The sequence below is a fragment of the Salvelinus fontinalis genome, chromosome 32 (genome assembly GCF_029448725.1).
Source record: "Salvelinus fontinalis isolate EN_2023a chromosome 32, ASM2944872v1, whole genome shotgun sequence".
In the NCBI taxonomy this organism is placed as follows: domain Eukaryota; kingdom Metazoa; phylum Chordata; class Actinopteri; order Salmoniformes; family Salmonidae; genus Salvelinus; species Salvelinus fontinalis.
The window spans coordinates 16,819,102-16,837,060 of record NC_074696.1 but is presented as its reverse complement, the minus strand read 5'-3'; the positions used below and the strand labels follow the sequence as shown (position 1 = coordinate 16,837,060).

The window sequence follows — 17,959 nt, the reverse complement described above, 5'->3', positions numbered from 1 at the left end:
AACCTTATTAACTAACACACTGAATACAACAACACAAACCTTATTAACTAACACACTGAATACAACAACACAAACCTTATTAACTAACACACTGAATATAACAACACAAACCTTATTAACTAACACACTGAATACAACAACACAAACCTTATTAACGAACACACTGAATACAACAACACAAACCTTATTAACGAACACACTGAATACAACAACACAAACCTTATTAACTAACACACTGAATACAACAACACAAACCTTATTAACTAACACACTGAATACAACAACACAAACCTTATTAACGAACACACTGAATACAACAACACAAACCTTATTAACTAACACACTGAATACAACAACACAAACCTTATTAACGAACACACTGAATACAACAACACAAACCTTATTAACGAACACACTGAATACAACAACACAAACCTTATTAACTAACACACTGAATACAACAACACAAACCTTATTAACTAACACACTGAATACAACAACACAAACCTTATTAACGAACACACTGAATACAACAACACAAACCTTATTAACGAACACACTGAATATAACACAAACCTTATTAACTAACACACTGAATACAACAACACAAACCTTATTAACTAACACACTGAATACAACAACACAAACCTTATTAACTAACACACTGAATACAACAACACAAACCTTATTAACGAACACACTGAATACAACACAAACCTTATTAACTAACACACTGAATACAACAACACAAACCTTATTAACTAACACACTGAATACAACAACACAAACCTTATTAACGAACACACTGAATATAACAACACAAACCTTATTAACGAACACACTGAATATAACACAAACCTTATTAACTAACACACTGAATACAACAACACAAACCTTATTAACTAACACACTGAATACAACAACACAAACCTTATTAACGAACACACTGAATACAACAACACAAACCTTATTAACGAACACACTGAATATAACAACACAAACCTTATTAACGAACACACTGAATATAACAACACAAACCTTATTAACTAACACACTGAATACAACAACACAAACCTTATTAACGAACACACTGAATATAACACAAACCTTATTAACTAACACACTGAATATAACAACACAAACCTTATTAACTAACACACTGAATACAACAACACAAACCTTATTAACGAACACACTGAATACAACAACACAAACCTTATTAACTAACACACTGAATACAACAACACAAACCTTATTAACGAACACACTGAATATAACAACACAAACCTTATTAACTAACACACTGAATACAACAACACAAACCTTATTAACGAACACACTGAATATAACAACACAAACCTTATTAACTAACACACTGAATACAACAACACAAACCTTATTAACGAACACACTGAATATAACAACACAAACCTTATTAACTAACACACTGAATACAACAACACAAACCTTATTAACTAACACACTGAATATAACACAAACCTTATTAACTAACACACTGAATATAACAACACAAACCTTATTAACTAACACACTGAATATAACACAAACCTTATTAACTAACACACTGAATACAACAACACAAACCCTATTAACGAACACACTGAATACAACAACACAAACCCTATTAACGAACACACTGAATACAACAACACAAACCCTATTAACGAACACACTGAATACAACAACACAAACCAAGAGTCATATACAGTCACCTACAAAACTATTGGCACCCTTGATAAAGATTAGCAAAAAATACTATGAAATAAATAATACAAATACTGAGCTATATTGAATGCCCCCCAAAAAGGACAATTATATTGTTTTATACCAATACAATTGCTCAGAGAAAGAGATTTTGTTTAACAACTCATAATTTTTTCCTCTAAAAAAGATATGTATCAAAATGATTGATCCCCCTGTTTCCAATACATTGTGTACCCTCCCCTTGGTAGGAAAAGAGCACTGAGCATGTTTCTATGTTTTAAGAGATTCTAGAACACACTGGGAGGGATCTCAGAACCTTCCTCTATACAGAATCTTTCCAGATCCTTGATATCCTTTGGTCTCACGGACTTCCCTCGTCAATTCAAACAACAGGTTGGGGGTTCAAGTGTGGAGGTTCAAGTGTGGAGGTTCAAGTGTGGAGGTTCAAGTGTGGAGGTTCAAGTGTGGAGGTTCAAGTGTGGAGGTTCAAGTGTGGAGGTTCAAGTGTGGGGGTTCCACTGTGAGGGTTCAAGTGTGGAGGTTCAAGTGTGGAGGTTCAAGTGTGGACAAATAACAATTTCTTTGTGGATTTTGATGTGTGCTTGGGGTCATTGTCTCGTTGGAAGATTCACTTACACCCAATGTTCATCCTCATGGCAGAGGAAACCAGGTTTTTGGCTAAAGTGTCCTGGTACTGGGTAAAGTTCATGATGCTGTTTACCTTAACAAGGGCCCCAGGACCAGTGGACGCAAAACAGCCCAATAACATCAAAGATCCACCACCATATTTTACAGTAGGTATAAGGTCATTTTTTGAGTCCACTGCATCTTTCTTTCGACGCCAAACCCACCGCTGGATTAGTTGTCCAAAAGAGCTCTATTTTCGAGTCCTAGGGCTTGGGGGTAGAAGCTGTTTAGAAGCTTCTTGGAACTAGACTTGATGCTACCGCTTGCCGTGCGGTAGCAGAGAGAACAGTCTATGACTAGGGTGGCTGGAGTCTTTGACACTTTTTAGGGCCTTCCTCTGACACCGCCTGGCATAGAGGGCCTGACTGGCAGGAAGCTTGGCATCAATCGTGTACTGGGGCATATGCACTACCCTCTGTAGTGCCTTGCGGTCGGAGGCTGAGCAGTTGCCATACCAGGCAGTGATGCAACCCGTCAGGAGGCTCTCAATGGTGCAGCTGTAGAACGTTTTGAGGATCTGAGGACCCATGCCAAATATTTTCAGTCTCCTGAATAGGCTTTGTCGTGCCCTCTTCACGACTGTCTTGGTGTGCTTGGACCATGTTAGTTTATTGATGATGTGGACACCAAGGAACTTGAAGCTCTCAACCTGCTCCACTACAGCCCCGTCTATGAGAATCGGGGCGTTGCCGGGTCTCCCTTTTCCTGTAGTCCATTATCATCTTCTTTGTCTTGATCACGTTGAGGGAGAGGTTGTTGTCCTGGCACCACACGGCCAGGTCTCTGACCTCCTCCCTATAGGCTGTCTCGTTGTTGTTGATCAGGCCTACCACTGTTGTGTCATCGGCAAAGTTAATGATGGTTTGGAGTTGTGCCTGCCCTTGCAGTCATGCGTGGAGTACATGAGGGGACTGAGCACACACCCCTTAGGGGCCCCTATGTTGAGGATGAGTGTGGCGGATGTGTTGTTACCTACCCTTAGCACCTGGGGGTGGCCCGTCAGGAAGTCCAGGATCCAGTTGTAGAGAGAGGTGTTTTGTCCCAGGGTCCTTAGCTTAGGGATGAGTTTTGAGGGCACTATGGTGTTGAACGCTGAGCTGAAGTCAACCCGGTTCCAATCCAAGTGACAATGCCCTTTATCAAACTCCAGGCCTTTACATGTGTTGGTTACTCGCTTCCAAAGAAGCGGGGGCTCCTGAGTGGTGCAGCGGTCTAAGGCACTGCATCTCAGTGCTAGAGGCATCACTACAGACCCTGGTTCGATTCCAGGCTGTATCACAAACAGACATGATTGGGAGTCCCATAGGGCAACACACAATTGGCCCAGCATCGTCCGGTTTAGGGTTTGTCTTGGGTAGGCAGTCATTGTAAATTAGAATTTGTTCTTAAATAAAGGTTCAATTAAAATATATATATTGGCTTGGAGGTGGCATCTAATCATGGATTTGGAGACTTGTTGAACCCAATATGTGACCAAATTCTGTAATTCTGCAATTGTGGCCCTTGGATTTTCCTTTGCCTCCTGAACCACCAGTCTCACTGTGCGTGGGGACAAGATACACATGCGTCCTTTTCCAAGTGTACCACTGTTCCAGTGGTTTTAAACATCTTAATAGTGCTAAGAGGTATGCATATTATTATTTTTTCGAATTTTATTTGTACCCATTGTTATATTTATGAAGGTCAATATTTAATAACCATTCGTCTCATTTTCTGAGCTCTTTGTCTTTCCCCATGGTGATGACACTTTTTTTTTTTTTTTTTTTTTTTTACATGCGTGTCACCTATTTTTTATACCCCAGTGAAACAGGAAGCAATGGAAGGACACAATACAGTTCCTTAAACTGAGATGAACTTTACTGCACTGGGCTAAATCAGGGTCACGCAGTGTTCCTTGGTAGTCTTAAACAAATCTACTTTGAAACAAAAGTATACACCTCACACACATGGTTATGGGCTTTAAAAAAGAAGACACCTGTACCATGTCAGATATAGAGATGAAATGTATTCCAGTTTGGGTTTGCATCCCAATTTTACACTTTAAATACATCACAGAATATTGAAATATCAGAAAACCGTACGGCGTAAAAACACAACATTTTCAGCATTTTTGTTAAAATAACGTTTATTAATTAAGGAATTAGGAAAATATTAATAACATTCCACCCAGGAGGCCACTAGAGGGTGATTTGGTCATTTGACTGTAGAATGTTAAATGAAGATTTTATTTTGTTTGATTTTATTTAAAATAATCTTAAGGGGTGCCAATAATAATTTTTTTATTTATTTTTATTACTTGTTAAACAAAGTCTCTTTCTCTGAGCAATTGTACTAGCTAGTGCAACATAATACCATTTGAACATGTTTGTGAGCAGACAATAGAACTCATTATTTGTGTTATTTATTCAGTATTTATTTTTTTGCTCATCATTATCAAGGCGGCAATAATTCTGGAGGTGACTGTAGGTGAGAGGTTAAAGTTCATGTACTCACAAGGTGTCCTGGGGGACCGGGTCGACCCTGAGGCCCTGGGGTTCCAGCATCACCCTGCAAAAGGTCAAAGGTTGCTCTCAGTTTGACACATATTGTGACAAAATCCTTCATTCAATTGGTGTTGTCATTCGAAATGGTTCTCATTCATTCATTCCATATGGACATCATTCAAACATCAAACAACATGAATTGAGCAGGTACATGCAACATTTGGTTTGACTTACCTCAAGTCCTGGTCTACCAGTTGACCCCGGTGGGCCAACAGGCCCAGCATCACCCTGAAGAGAGGAGGAAGACAGAGGGAGAGGGGTGAGTAACCAGTATCCATAACAATGTGCTCATATTCTGTATTGGTGTTCTGTATGGTAGCAGGCATCAGACAGACAAACTGAAAAGTAGCGTGTGTGTGCACACGTGTGTGGTCAACTCACCTTCTGCCCAGGGAAGCCAACATGTCCATGCTTCCCTTTAAAACCCTGAGAGCAGAGGGGTCAAAGATAAACAAAACAAACACCACATCTCACACAGCATTCAACATGACACACACCACATCACACACAGCATTCAACATGACACACATCACATCTCACACAGAGCATTCAACATGACACACACCACATCACACACAGCATTCAACATGACACACTCACATCACACACAGCATTCAACATGACACACACCACATCACACACAGCATTCAACATGACACACACCACATCACACACAGCATTCAACATGACACACACCACATCACACACAGCATTCAACATGACACACACCACATCACACACAGCATTCAACATGACACACATCACATCTCACACATAGCATTCAACATGACACACATCACATCTCACACACAGCATTCAACATGACACACATCACATCTCACACAGCATTCAACATGACACACATCACATCTCACACAGCATTCAACATGACACACATCACATCTCACACAGCATTCAACATGACACACATCACATCTCACACAGCATTCAACATGACACACACCACATCACACACAGCATTCAACATGACACACATCACATCTCACACATAGCATTCAACATGACACACATCACATCTCACACACAGCATTCAACATGACACACATCACATCTCACACAGCATTCAAAATGACACACATCACATCTCACACAGCATTCAACATGACACACATCACATCTCACACAGCATTCAACATGACACACATCACATCTCACACAGCATTTAACATGACACACATCACATCTCACACACAGCATTCAACATGACACACATCACATCTCACACACAGCATTCAACATCACATCACACACAGCATTCAACATGACACACATCACATCTCACACAGCATTCAACATGACACACATCACATCTCACACACAGCATTCAACATGACACACATCACATCTCACACAGCATTCAACATGACACACATCACATCTCACACAGCATTCAACATGACACACACCACATCTCACACAGCATTCAACATGACACACATCACATCTCACACACAGCATTCAACATGACACACATCACATCTCACACACAGCATTCAACATGACACACATCACATCTCACACACAGCATTCAACATGACACACATCACATCTCACACACAGCATTCAACATGACACACATCACATCACACACAGCATTCAACATGACACACATCACATCTCACACAGCATTCAACATGACACACATCACATCTCACACAGCATTCAACATGACACACATCACATCTCACACAGCATTCAACATGACACACATCACATCTCACACAGCATTCAACATGACAGACATCACATCTCACACAGCATTCAACATGACACACATCACATCTCACACACAGCATTCAACATGACACACATCACATCTCACACAGCATTCAACATGACACACATCACATCTCACACACAGCATTCAACATGACACACATCACATCTCACACACGCAGTTTTCAAAACACATCACTTTGAAATCTCACACTGATTTCAACACCTGCCCTCTCAAAGGCCCCACACAGAAACACTGATTTCAACACCTGCCCTCTCAAAGGCCCCACACAGAAACACTGACATAGACAGGAAGTAGCATGATTGACACACAAGGCCCTCTTTCCATTCCTCATTGTTTTGAACTGTGTGAGACATTTGTTTTATTTTGCAAAAACAATAAGGTATATTTATCATACCAAAAGTAAACATTGTGCAGAACAGATCAGCTGTGTCAGTCAGAACCCAATAGTTCTGGCCCACGTTCATAGAGCAACTCAGACCAGGAGGGCTGATAAGAGCCCTGAACTCTTCCTATGGAAACATGGGCAGCTGATTGGCACATACAGTAAGCTCTGTGACATACCTGCGTATACTGGTATGTGAAGTGACATCAGTGGGTGATGTTTGATAGATGAACAGATACAAGTCACCTGCTCCATTTGGGCTCATTGTGAATGTGGTGATTCACACACTGATGACAAGTCAGTGATGTCACATAAGTGATGTCACAGCAGTGATGTCTATCTACCAGTATGTGATATGAGACAAGGTCCCGGTTGGGGGGAGACGGGGTACGGTTTTTCAGAAGGGGCAGAGGTCACTGAGATCATATGTAGGGTTCGTGTAAAGGTCAAATGGCACTTACTGGCATTCCTTTGTGTCCTGCCGCCCCTGGAAGCCCTGGCTCTCCCTGGGAGAGTGAGAAAGCGAGAGAGGGAGAGAGAGAGTGAAAGAGAGAGAGAGAGAGAGATTGAGAGAGAGAGAGAGAGAGTGAGAGAGATTGAGAGAGAGAGAGTGAGAGAGGGTGAAAGAGAGAGAGAGAAAGAGAGAGAGGGAGAGAGAAAGAGGGAGAGAGAGGGAGAGGGAGCGAGAGAGGGGGGGTCAATTCAACATATCCATAGACTAACAATACTATCTACAGTATCATGTAGTATGTCTGAATCTTCTCTTACCCTCATCCCTGGTTTCCCATCTTTACCATCCAATCCCTCAAATCCAGGAGGTCCCTTTGGACACACAGGAAGAAAGGCAGAGAGGTGAGAGCGTTCTTTAACTTTTTAAGGCTTGGGGGCAGTATTCGGAAGTTTGGATGACTGAGGTGCCCAAAGTAAACTGCCTGTTACTCAGGCCCAGAAGCTAGGATATGCATATGCATGGTAGTATTGGATAGAAAACACTCTAAAGTTTCTAAAACTGTTAAAATAGTTGGAGGACAATCCATCAAGGATCTTTTGTTTTGTTTTTTGAGGTCATTGGACTTTTCAATGCTTTTCTATGGGAGGTCTAATAATTAGGACCCAGATTGCAGATCCTCTGGCTTCCACTAGATATCAACAGTCTTTAGAAATTGTTTCATGCTTGTTTTTTTTTTAAATGAAGAAGTATTCGTAATGTTTCGAAGTGTCCCTCAGAATATACTGTATTGAACACAGTATATTCCATCTTAAATTTGATTGATTATTTATATATTAGGGTACCTGAGGTTGGATTACAAACGTCGTTTGAATTGATTGGACAAAGTTTACAGGTAACTTTTTTGCTTAATTTGTGCAAGTTGGAACAGGTGGATTTCTGAATCAAACGCGCCAAATAAACAGACATTTTTGGGATATTTTTGGGATCGACTTTATCGAACAAAACGACCATTCATTGTGTAACTGGGACCCTTTGGATTGCAAAAATATGAAGATCTTCAAATGTACGTGATTTATTTTATTGCCATTTTTGAGTTTTGTGACACCTGTGCAGGTTATGAATTCATGTTAATGCAGGAAGTGTGTGAGGCGCTGTCCTCAGACGATCAAATGCTATGCTTTCGCCGTAAAGCCTAAATTGGACAAAGCTGTTCGATAACCAAGATTCTAAGCTAAAGAATGGTGTATAACACTTGTATTTTTATGAATGTTTAATATTACTACTTTTGTATTTTGAATTTTGCGCTCTGCAATTTCACCGGATGTTGTCGAGGTGGGACGCTTGCATCCCAATGATCCGAAAGAAGTTAAAATCCATCGTCCATGAAATTGTAAAAAAAATATATATATATCTCATGATAACGCAAACTGACGCACAGACACACTCACCTGCAAGCCAGGAGACCCAGGAGAACCTGGAGGTCCAGATGGGCCCTGTGGACCCTGTGCTCCATCGTTACCCTGAGAGAGAGAGAGACACAGAGAGAGAGAGAAAGAGAGAGAGACAGAGCGAGACACAGAGAGAGAGAGAGTGAGACACACAGAGAGCGAGACACAGAGAGAGAGAGAGAGACAGAGAGTGAGAGAGTGAGAGAGAAAGAGAGTGAGAGAGTGAGAGAGAAAGAGAGCGAGACAGAGAGAGAAAGAGAGCGAGACAGAGAGAGAAAGAGAGCGAGACAGAGAGAGAAAGAGAGCGAGACAGAGAGAGAAAGAGAGCGAGACAGAGAGAGAAAGAGAGCGAGACAGAGAGAGAAAGAGAGCGAGACAGAGAGAGAGACAGAGAGAGACAGAGAGAGACAGAGAGCGAGACAGAGAGCGAGACAGAGAGAGACAGAGAGCGAGACAGAGCGAGAGAGAGCGAGACAGAGCGAGAGACAGAGACAGAGACAGAGCGAGAGACAGAGACAGAGACAGAGCGAGACAGAGACAGAGACAGAGCGAGACAGAGACAGAGCGAGACAGAGACAGAGACAGAGAGCGAGACAGAGAGAGACAGAGAGCGAGACAGAGAGAGACAGAGAGCGAGACAGAGAGAGACAGAGAGCGAGACAGAGAGAGACAGAGAGCGAGACAGAGAGAGACAGAGAGAGACAGAGAGCGAGACAGAGAGCGAGACAGAGCGAGAGAGAGCGAGACAGAGCGAGACAGAGACAGAGACAGAGCGAGAGACAGAGACAGAGACAGAGCGAGACAGAGAGAGAAAGAGAGCGAGACAGAGAGAGAAAGAGAGCGAGACAGAGAGAGAAAGAGAGCGAGACAGAGAGAGACAGAGAGCGAGACAGAGAGAGACAGAGAGCGAGACAGAGCGAGAGAGAGCGAGACAGAGCGAGAGACAGAGACAGAGACAGAGCGAGACAGAGACAGAGACAGAGCGAGACAGAGACAGAGCGAGACAGAGAGAGACAGAGCGAGACAGAGAGAGACAGAGCGAGACAGAGCGAGACAGAGAGAGACAGAGCGAGAGACAGAGAGACAGAGAGAGACAGAGAGACAGAGAGACAGAGAGACAGAGAGACAGAGAGACAGAGAGACAGAGAGACAGAGAGACAGAGAGACAGAGACAGAGACAGAGACAGAGACAGAGACAGAGACAGAGACAGAGACAGAGACAGAGACAGAGACAGAGACAGAGACAGAGACAGAGACAGAGACAGAGACAGAGACAGAGACAGAGAGAGAGAGAGAGAGAGAGAGAGAGAGAGAGAGAGAGAGAGAGAGAGAGAGAAATAACATTATCCTCACCATTAAGTAGAAACATAAATAGTAAAAACGAGTATGATAAGCTGCTCTACCTTGTCAGCCTTGGGTCCAGGTGATCCTTCTCTTCCTTGTTTCCCAGGGGGACCAGGGGGGCCCTACAAAGTTAACATTTAGTATCAAGAGGTAAGTGATGTGGTACATCACATGCTAATAGATATTTAACTAAGCCATGAAGTAGATGAGATGAATCTTTCACATACCGGTGTCCCTGGGAAGCCTGGTTGCCCTTGGGAGCCCTACAAATAACGAGAGAACACATCGGTCCGTGTGTGTGTATGTGTGTGTGTGTGTGTGTGTGTGTGTGTGTGTGTGTGTGTGTGTGTGTGTGTGTGTGTGTTGTTTGAACACAGCATTTAGAATGTACTGTATATTTCTAATGCATCTTTCTTTGTAATATACCTGATCTCCTTTTGGTCCGTTGGACCCTGCCAGTCCAGCCTCTCCTTTGGGTCCCTGTGGACAAAGAGAGTGCAATTTTGCTTTTTAGTCCTAAAGATGCAGGATATGGATGAAGTTATGGATGATAGGTTATAGGAACAAGGGATAAAGAAGTGGGGATAGAAGGGATGAGGGGATGATATTATGGATGATAGGTTATAGGGACGAGGGATAAAGATGTGGGGATGGAGGGGATGATATTATGGATGATAGGTTATAGGGACGAGGGATAAAGATGTGGGGATGGAGGGGATGATATTATGGATGATAGGTTATAGGGACGAGGGATAAAGATGTGAGGATAGAGGGGATGAGGTTATGGATGATAGGTTATAGGGACGAGGGATAAAGATGTAGGGATAGAGGGGATGAGGTTATGGATGATAGGTTATAGGGACGAGGGATAAAGGGGATGATGGGATGAGGTTACGGACCGCTACTCCAGCCTGTCCCTGGTATCCTGGGTTGCCTGGTGGACCCTGCAGGAGAGAGGATGGGGGTAAGACATCATCTCACACTCACTGAAGTAATGAAATAGAACCCAACAGATGCATAGTTATCAACTCACTATGTCAACTGCTACAGCTATTCTGTTCAAATGCCAGAGGTTTCTTAGACTATTCAAATGAGGGGAAAAGACATCAATGTTCAATATATGACAACTGTGTATGTCAATGTTTACCGATTCTCCCTTCGTTCCTGCAGCCCCTGGGGTCCCCCGCTCGCCTTTCAGGCCCTGTCAATCAATCAATAAATCAATCAATCAAGTCAAAATCCATCTATCCAGCCATCTTTCCACCAATCAGCAAAGCAGCCAATATGTTCCCAATATGTTCATTCATGTAAACGTGATGAAACAAGTTGTTGTGTCTTACAGGAAGTCCAGGGGGTCCCATAGAACCTGGGTATCCATTAGTCCCTGGAGGGCCCTGAGAGAGACCATAAAGATGTAAAAATTAAAGTAAAAACATATCTTTATCTGTCATTTATTAAACTTTATCTATCATGTATTGATGAGGAGAGATGTCACTCACCGTTTCACCCTTAACACCTGGTGGTCCTGCTGCACCTCTCTCACCTTGCTGACCCTGGGGAGATGGAGAGCGGGAGAGAAGGGTAGAAGGAGAGAGGAGAGGTGAGAAGTATGGAGAGGGAGAAGAGAGGTATGGAGAGAGAGGAGAGGAGAGGTATGAAGAGAGAGGAGAGGTGAAGAGAGGAGAGGTATGGAGAGAGGAGAGGAGAGGGGTATGGAGAGAGAGGAGAGGTGAGGTATGGAGAGAGGAGAGGGGTATGGAGAGAGAGGAGAGGTAAGGTATGGAGAGAGAGGAGAGGGGTACGGAGAGAGAGGAGAGGTGAGGTATGGAGAGAGGAGAGGGGTATGGAGAGAGAGGAGAGGAGAGGGGTACGGAGAGAGAGGAGAGGTGAGGTATGGAGAGAGGAGAGGGGTACGGAGAGAGAGGAGAGGAGAGAGGTATGGAGAGAAGGAGGTGACGGGAGCGGTATGGAGAGAGAGGAGAAGGTGATGAGAGAGAGATGAGAGAGAAGAGAAGGTGATGAGAGAGAGAGATGAGAGAGAAGAGAAGGTGATGAGAGAGAGAGATGAGAGAGAAGAGAAGGTGATGAGAGAGAGAGATGAGAGAGAAGAGAAGGTGATGAGAGAGAGAGATGAGAGAGAGGAGAAGGTGATGAGAGAGAGATGAGAGAGAAGAGAAGGTGATGAGAGAGAGAGATGAGAGAGAGGAGAAGGTGATGAGAGAGAGAGAGGAGAAGGTGATGAGAGAGAGAGATGAGAGAGAGGAGAAGGTGATGAGAGAGAGATGAGGAAAAATGTGAGGAAAAGACAGATAATAATAAATGAGAGGGAAAAAACAAGGAGAAAAGATCACTTGAAAAGAAAAACAAAATTAAGTGGAGACTGGTGAGGGGAAGACTGCTCATAATAATGTCTGGAATGGAGCAAATGGAATGGCATCAAACACATATTAACCATGTGTCCAGCCCCTTTCTATCTGTCACCCCCCTCTCTCAGCCCCTTTATATCTGTCAACCCCTCTCTCAGCCTCTTTCTCAGCCCCTTTCTATCTATCATCCCCCTCTCTCAGCCCCTTTCTATCTATCATCCCCCTTTCTCAGCCCCTTTATATCTGCCAACCCCTCTCTCAGCCTCTTTCTCAGCCCCTTTCTATCTGTCACCCCCCTCTCTCAGCATCTTTCTATCTGTCACCCCCCTCTCTCAGCCTCTTTCTATCTGTCACCCCCTCTCTCAGCCTCTTTCTATCTATCTGTCACCCCCTCTCTCAGCCTCTTTCTATCTATCTGTCACCCCCTCTCTCAGCCTCTTTATATCTGTCACCCCCCTCTCTCAGCCCATTTCTATCTGTCACCCAGATTTCTCAGCCCCTTTCTATCTGTCACCCCCCCAGCCTCTCTCTATCTTCCTTCCATCTCTCTCTCTCTCTCTCTCTCCTATTCTCTAAGACTACTAACAGCATAAAGCCATTAAAATCCCTGTTATAGATTCAGTTGAATGTCTTATCAATGCAGCGGAGTTTCATTACGATGGAAAATCCATCTTTCACAGCTGCTACTATTTAATCAGATACAATTCAACAGAATGGAGTGCGGCACACACACACACACACACACACACACACACACACACACACACACACACGGAATTAAACACTCCTTAACGTTTTAAAATGGATTCCTTGCTGGAATCAACCATTGCAACTTCCATTCTGCTAAAAGAATGGAATGACATCGGTGGGATTGGTGTGCTGTCTGCATGGCACTACCACTCTCCATCACTTTCACAGAGGAAATAATTGATGAACAGGCGAGACAAAAGAATTGTCCTCATCTGAAATAACTTTCATAAAAAAACTGGAGAGATGGAGATAGCAGGAAGATTCGCATTCAGTGGTGATGGTGTTTCAAAGTAGAAGAGAGATATGGAGAGAGAAAGAGTGAGAGAGACAGTGAGAAAGAGAGAGAAAGAGAGAGAGAGAGATCGCAAGAACGAAAGGCAGAGTAGTATAGGTATGTGTAGTATAGGTGTAATATGGGTGTAGTATAGGTAGGTGTAGTATAGGTGTAATATGGGTGTAGTATAGGTAGGTGTAGTATAGGTGTAATATGGGTGTAGTATAGGTAGGTGTAGTATAGGTGTAATATGGGTGTAGTATAGGTAGGTGTAGTATAGGTAGGTGTAGTAAAGGTGTAATATGGGTGTAGTATAGATAGGTGTAGTATAGGTGAATATAGGTGCAGCATAGGTGTAGTATAGGTAGGTGTAGTGTAGGCAGGTGTAGTAAAGGTGTAGTATAGGTGTAGTATAGATGTATTATATGTGTAGTAAAGGTGTAGTATAGGTCGGTGTAGTATAGGTAGGTGTAGTATAGGTGAATATGGGTGTAGTATAGATAGGTGTAGTATAGGTGAATATAGGTGTAGTATAGATAGGTGTAGTATAGGTGTAGCATAGGTGTAGTATAGGTAGGTGTAGTGTAGGCATGTGTAGTAAAGGTGTAGTATATGTGTAGTATATGTGTATCATATGTGTATTATATGTGTAGCATGTGTAGTATAGGTGTAGTATATGTGTAGTGTAGGTGCAGTGTATGTGTTGTATATGTGTAGTATATGCGTGGTATATGTGTAGTATATGTGTAGTATAGGTGTAGTATAGGTGTAGCATTTAAAAAATGATGATACAAAAAACATTATTTTTCCGGTTGTATTATCTTTTACCATGTCTAATGTGTTACATTCTCCTATATTCATTTCACATTTCCACAAACTTCAAAGTGCTTCCTTTCAAATGGTATCAAGAATATGCATATCTTTGCTTCAGGTCCTGAGCTACAGGCAGTTAGATTTGGGTGTCATTTTAGGCGAAAATTGAAAAAAGGGGCGGATCCTTAAGAGGTTTTAAACAAATCAAAATATATGTTATATTTTAGATTCTTTAAAGTAGCCACCTTTTCCTTGATGACAGCTTTGCACACTCTTGGCACTCTCTCAGCCAGCATCACCTGGAATGCTTTACCAACAGTCTTGAAGGAATTCCCACATATGCTGAGCACTTGTTGGCCGCTTTTCCTTCACTCTGCGGTCCAACTCATCCCAAACCATCTCAATTGGGTTGAGGTCGGGTGATTGTGGAGGCCAGGTCATCTGATGCAACACTTCATCACTCTCCTTTTTGGTCAAATAGCCCTTACACAGCCTGGAGCTGTGTTGGGTCATTGTCCTGTTGAAAAACAAATGATAGTCCCACTAAGCACAAACAGATGGGATGGCTTATCGCTGCAGAATGCCGTGGTAGCCATGCTGGTCATGCGTGCCTTGAATTCTGAAAATAAATCACACAGTGTCACCAGCAAAGCACCCCCACACCATCACACCTCCTCCTCCATGCTTCACGGTGGGAACTACACATGCAGAGATCATCCGTTCACCTACTCTGCGTCTCACAAAGACACACGGTTAGGACCAAAAATCTCAAATATGGATTCAGCAGATGTAAGGACAGATTTTCACCGGTCTAACGTCCATTGCTCATGTTTCTTGGCCCAAGCCAGTCTCTTCTTCTTATTGGTGTCCTTTAGTGGTGGTTTCTTTGCAGCAATTCGACCACGAAGGCCTGATTGACGCAATCTCCCCTGAACAGTTTATGTTGAGATGTGTCTGTTACTTGAACTCTGTGAAGCATTTATTTGGGCTGCAATTTCTGAGGCTGGTAACTCTAATGAACTTATCCTCTGCAGCAGAGGTTACTCCGGGTCTTCCTTTCCTGTGGAGGTCCTCATGAGAGCCAGTTTCATCATAGTGCTTGATGGTTTTTGTGATTGCACTTGAAGAAACTTTCTAAGTTCTTCCGGATTGACTCACATTTATGTCTTAAAGTAATGTTTGACTGTCATTTTTCTTTGCTTATTTGAGCTGTTCTTCCCATAATATGGACTTGGTCTTTTACCAATTAGGGCTATCTTCTGTATACCACCACTACCTTGTCACAACACAACTGATTGGCTCAAAAGCATTAAGAAGGAAAATAAAATCCACAAATTAACTTTTAACAAGGCACACCTGGTAATTGAAATGCATCCCAGGTGACTACCTCATAAAGCCGGTTGAGAGAATGCCAAGAGTGCGCAAAGCTGTCATGATAGCAAAGGATGGCAACTTTGAAAAATCTCAAATCTCAAATATATTTAGATGTTTTTAACACGTTTTTGGTTATTACATGCTTCCATATGTGTTATTTCATAGTTTTGATGTATTCAATATTATTCTAGAATGTAGAAAATAGTAAAAATAAACGTTTGACTGGTCCTGTAGGTGTAGTGTAGATGTAGTATAGGTGTAGTATGGGTGTAGTATTGGTAGGTGTAGTATAGGTGAATACGGGTGCAGCATAGGTGAATATAGTTGTAGCATAGGTAGATGCTGCAGGTTTAGTATAGGTGGAAATAGGTGTAGTATAGGTGAATACAGGTGTAGTATAGGTGAATACAGGTGTAGCATAGGTGGGTGTAGTATAGTTGTAGTATAGGTAGGTGTAGTCTAGTTGTAGTATAGGTAGGTGTAATATAGGTGAATATAGTCGTAGTATAGGTAGATGCTGCAGGTTTAGTATAGGTGGAAATAGGTGTAGTATAGGTGAATACAGGTGTAGCATAGGTGGGTGTAGTATAGTTGTAGTATAGGTAGGTGTAGTCTAGTTGTAGTATAGGTAGGTGTAATATAGGTGAATATAGTCGTAGTATAGGTAGATGCTGCAGGTTTAGTATAGGTGGAAATAGGTGTAGTATAGGTGAATGCAGGTGTAGTATAGGTGAATACAGGTGTAGCATAGGTGGGTGTAGTATAGTTGTAGTATAGGTAGGTGTAGTCTAGCTGTACTATAGGTAGGTGTAATATAGGTGAATATAGTCATAATATAGGTAGGTGTAGTATAGGGAGGTGTAGTAAGGGTATGAGCAGTATAGATGTATTATAGGAAGGTGTAGTATAGGTGAATATAGTCATAGTATAGGTAGGTGTAGTATGGGTGTAGTATAGGTAGGTGTAGTATAGGTGTAGTATAGGTAGGTGCAGTATAGGTGTAGTATAGGTAGGTGTAGTATAGGTGTAGTATAGGTAGGTGCAGTATAGGTGTAGTATAGGTAGGTGCAGTATAGGTGTAGTATAGGTAGGTGTGGTCTAGCTGTACTATAGGTAGGTGTAGTATAGGTGAATATAGTCATAATATAGGTAGGTGTAGTATGGGTGTAGTATAGGTAGGTGTAGTATAGGTGTAGTATAGGTAGGTGCAGTATAGGTGTAGTATAGGTAGGTGTAGTATAGGTGTAGTATAGGTAGGTGCAGTATAGGTGTAGTATAGGTAGGTGCAGTATAGGTGTAGTATAGGTAGGTGTGGTCTAGGTGTAGTATAGGTAGGTGCAGTATAGGTGAAGTATAGGTAGGTGTGGTCTAGGTGTAGTATAGGTAGGTGCAGTATAGGTGTAGTATAGGTAGGTGTGGTCTAGGTGTTGTATAGGTAGGTGTAGTATAGGTGTAGCATAGGTAGGTGTAGCATAGGTGTAGTATAGGTAGGTGTAGTATAGGTGAATATAGGTGTAGTACAGGGAGGTGTAGTAAGGGTAGGAGCAGTACATATGTATTATAGGTAGGTGTAGTACAGGTGAATATAGTCATAGTATAGGTAGATGCAGTATAGGTGTAGTATAGGTAGGTGCAGTATAGGTGAATATAGGTGTAGTACAGGGAGGTGTAGTAAGGGTAGGAGCAGTACATATGTATTATAGGTAGGTGTAGTACAGGTGAATATAGTCATAGTATAGGTAGATGCAGTATAGGTGTAGTATAGGTAGGTGCAGTATAGGTGTAGTATAGGTGAATATAGGTGTAGCATAGTTGTAGTACACTGTGTGTGTAGTATAGGTATAGTGTATGTGTAGTATATGTGTAGTATTTGTGTAGTATAAATGTAGTATATGTGTAGTACAGGTGTGGTATACTGTATGTGTAGTGTCGGTGTAGTATTGGTGTAGTCGAGGTGTAGTATACTTAATGTGTAGTATATGTTTAGCATTGTTGTAGTATAGACGTAGTATAGTTGTAGTATACAGTATGTATACTACA

At 42.2% G+C, this 17,959-nt stretch overlaps 1 protein-coding gene across 2 annotated transcripts in view; it reads right to left on the bottom strand.

Annotated features, from left to right (window-relative positions):
• LOC129830805 (collagen alpha-1(XVI) chain-like) overlaps positions 1–17,959 on the bottom strand; it is a 142,646-nt gene that overhangs the window by 10,523 nt on the left and 114,164 nt on the right. For both annotated transcript variants that reach the window (XM_055893547.1, XM_055893548.1), the window contains 13 exons: positions 11,842–11,895; positions 11,683–11,736; positions 11,490–11,543; positions 11,242–11,286; positions 10,769–10,822; positions 10,570–10,605; positions 10,402–10,464; positions 8,999–9,070; positions 7,868–7,921; positions 7,561–7,605; positions 5,337–5,381; positions 5,130–5,183; positions 4,906–4,959 (listed from right to left, as the gene is read on the bottom strand). In XM_055893547.1, the coding sequence (XP_055749522.1) occupies positions 4,906–4,959; positions 5,130–5,183; positions 5,337–5,381; positions 7,561–7,605; positions 7,868–7,921; positions 8,999–9,070; positions 10,402–10,464; positions 10,570–10,605; positions 10,769–10,822; positions 11,242–11,286; positions 11,490–11,543; positions 11,683–11,736; positions 11,842–11,895 (684 nt within the window). The remainder of the gene's footprint in view (positions 1–4,905; positions 4,960–5,129; positions 5,184–5,336; positions 5,382–7,560; positions 7,606–7,867; positions 7,922–8,998; positions 9,071–10,401; positions 10,465–10,569; positions 10,606–10,768; positions 10,823–11,241; positions 11,287–11,489; positions 11,544–11,682; positions 11,737–11,841; positions 11,896–17,959) is intronic.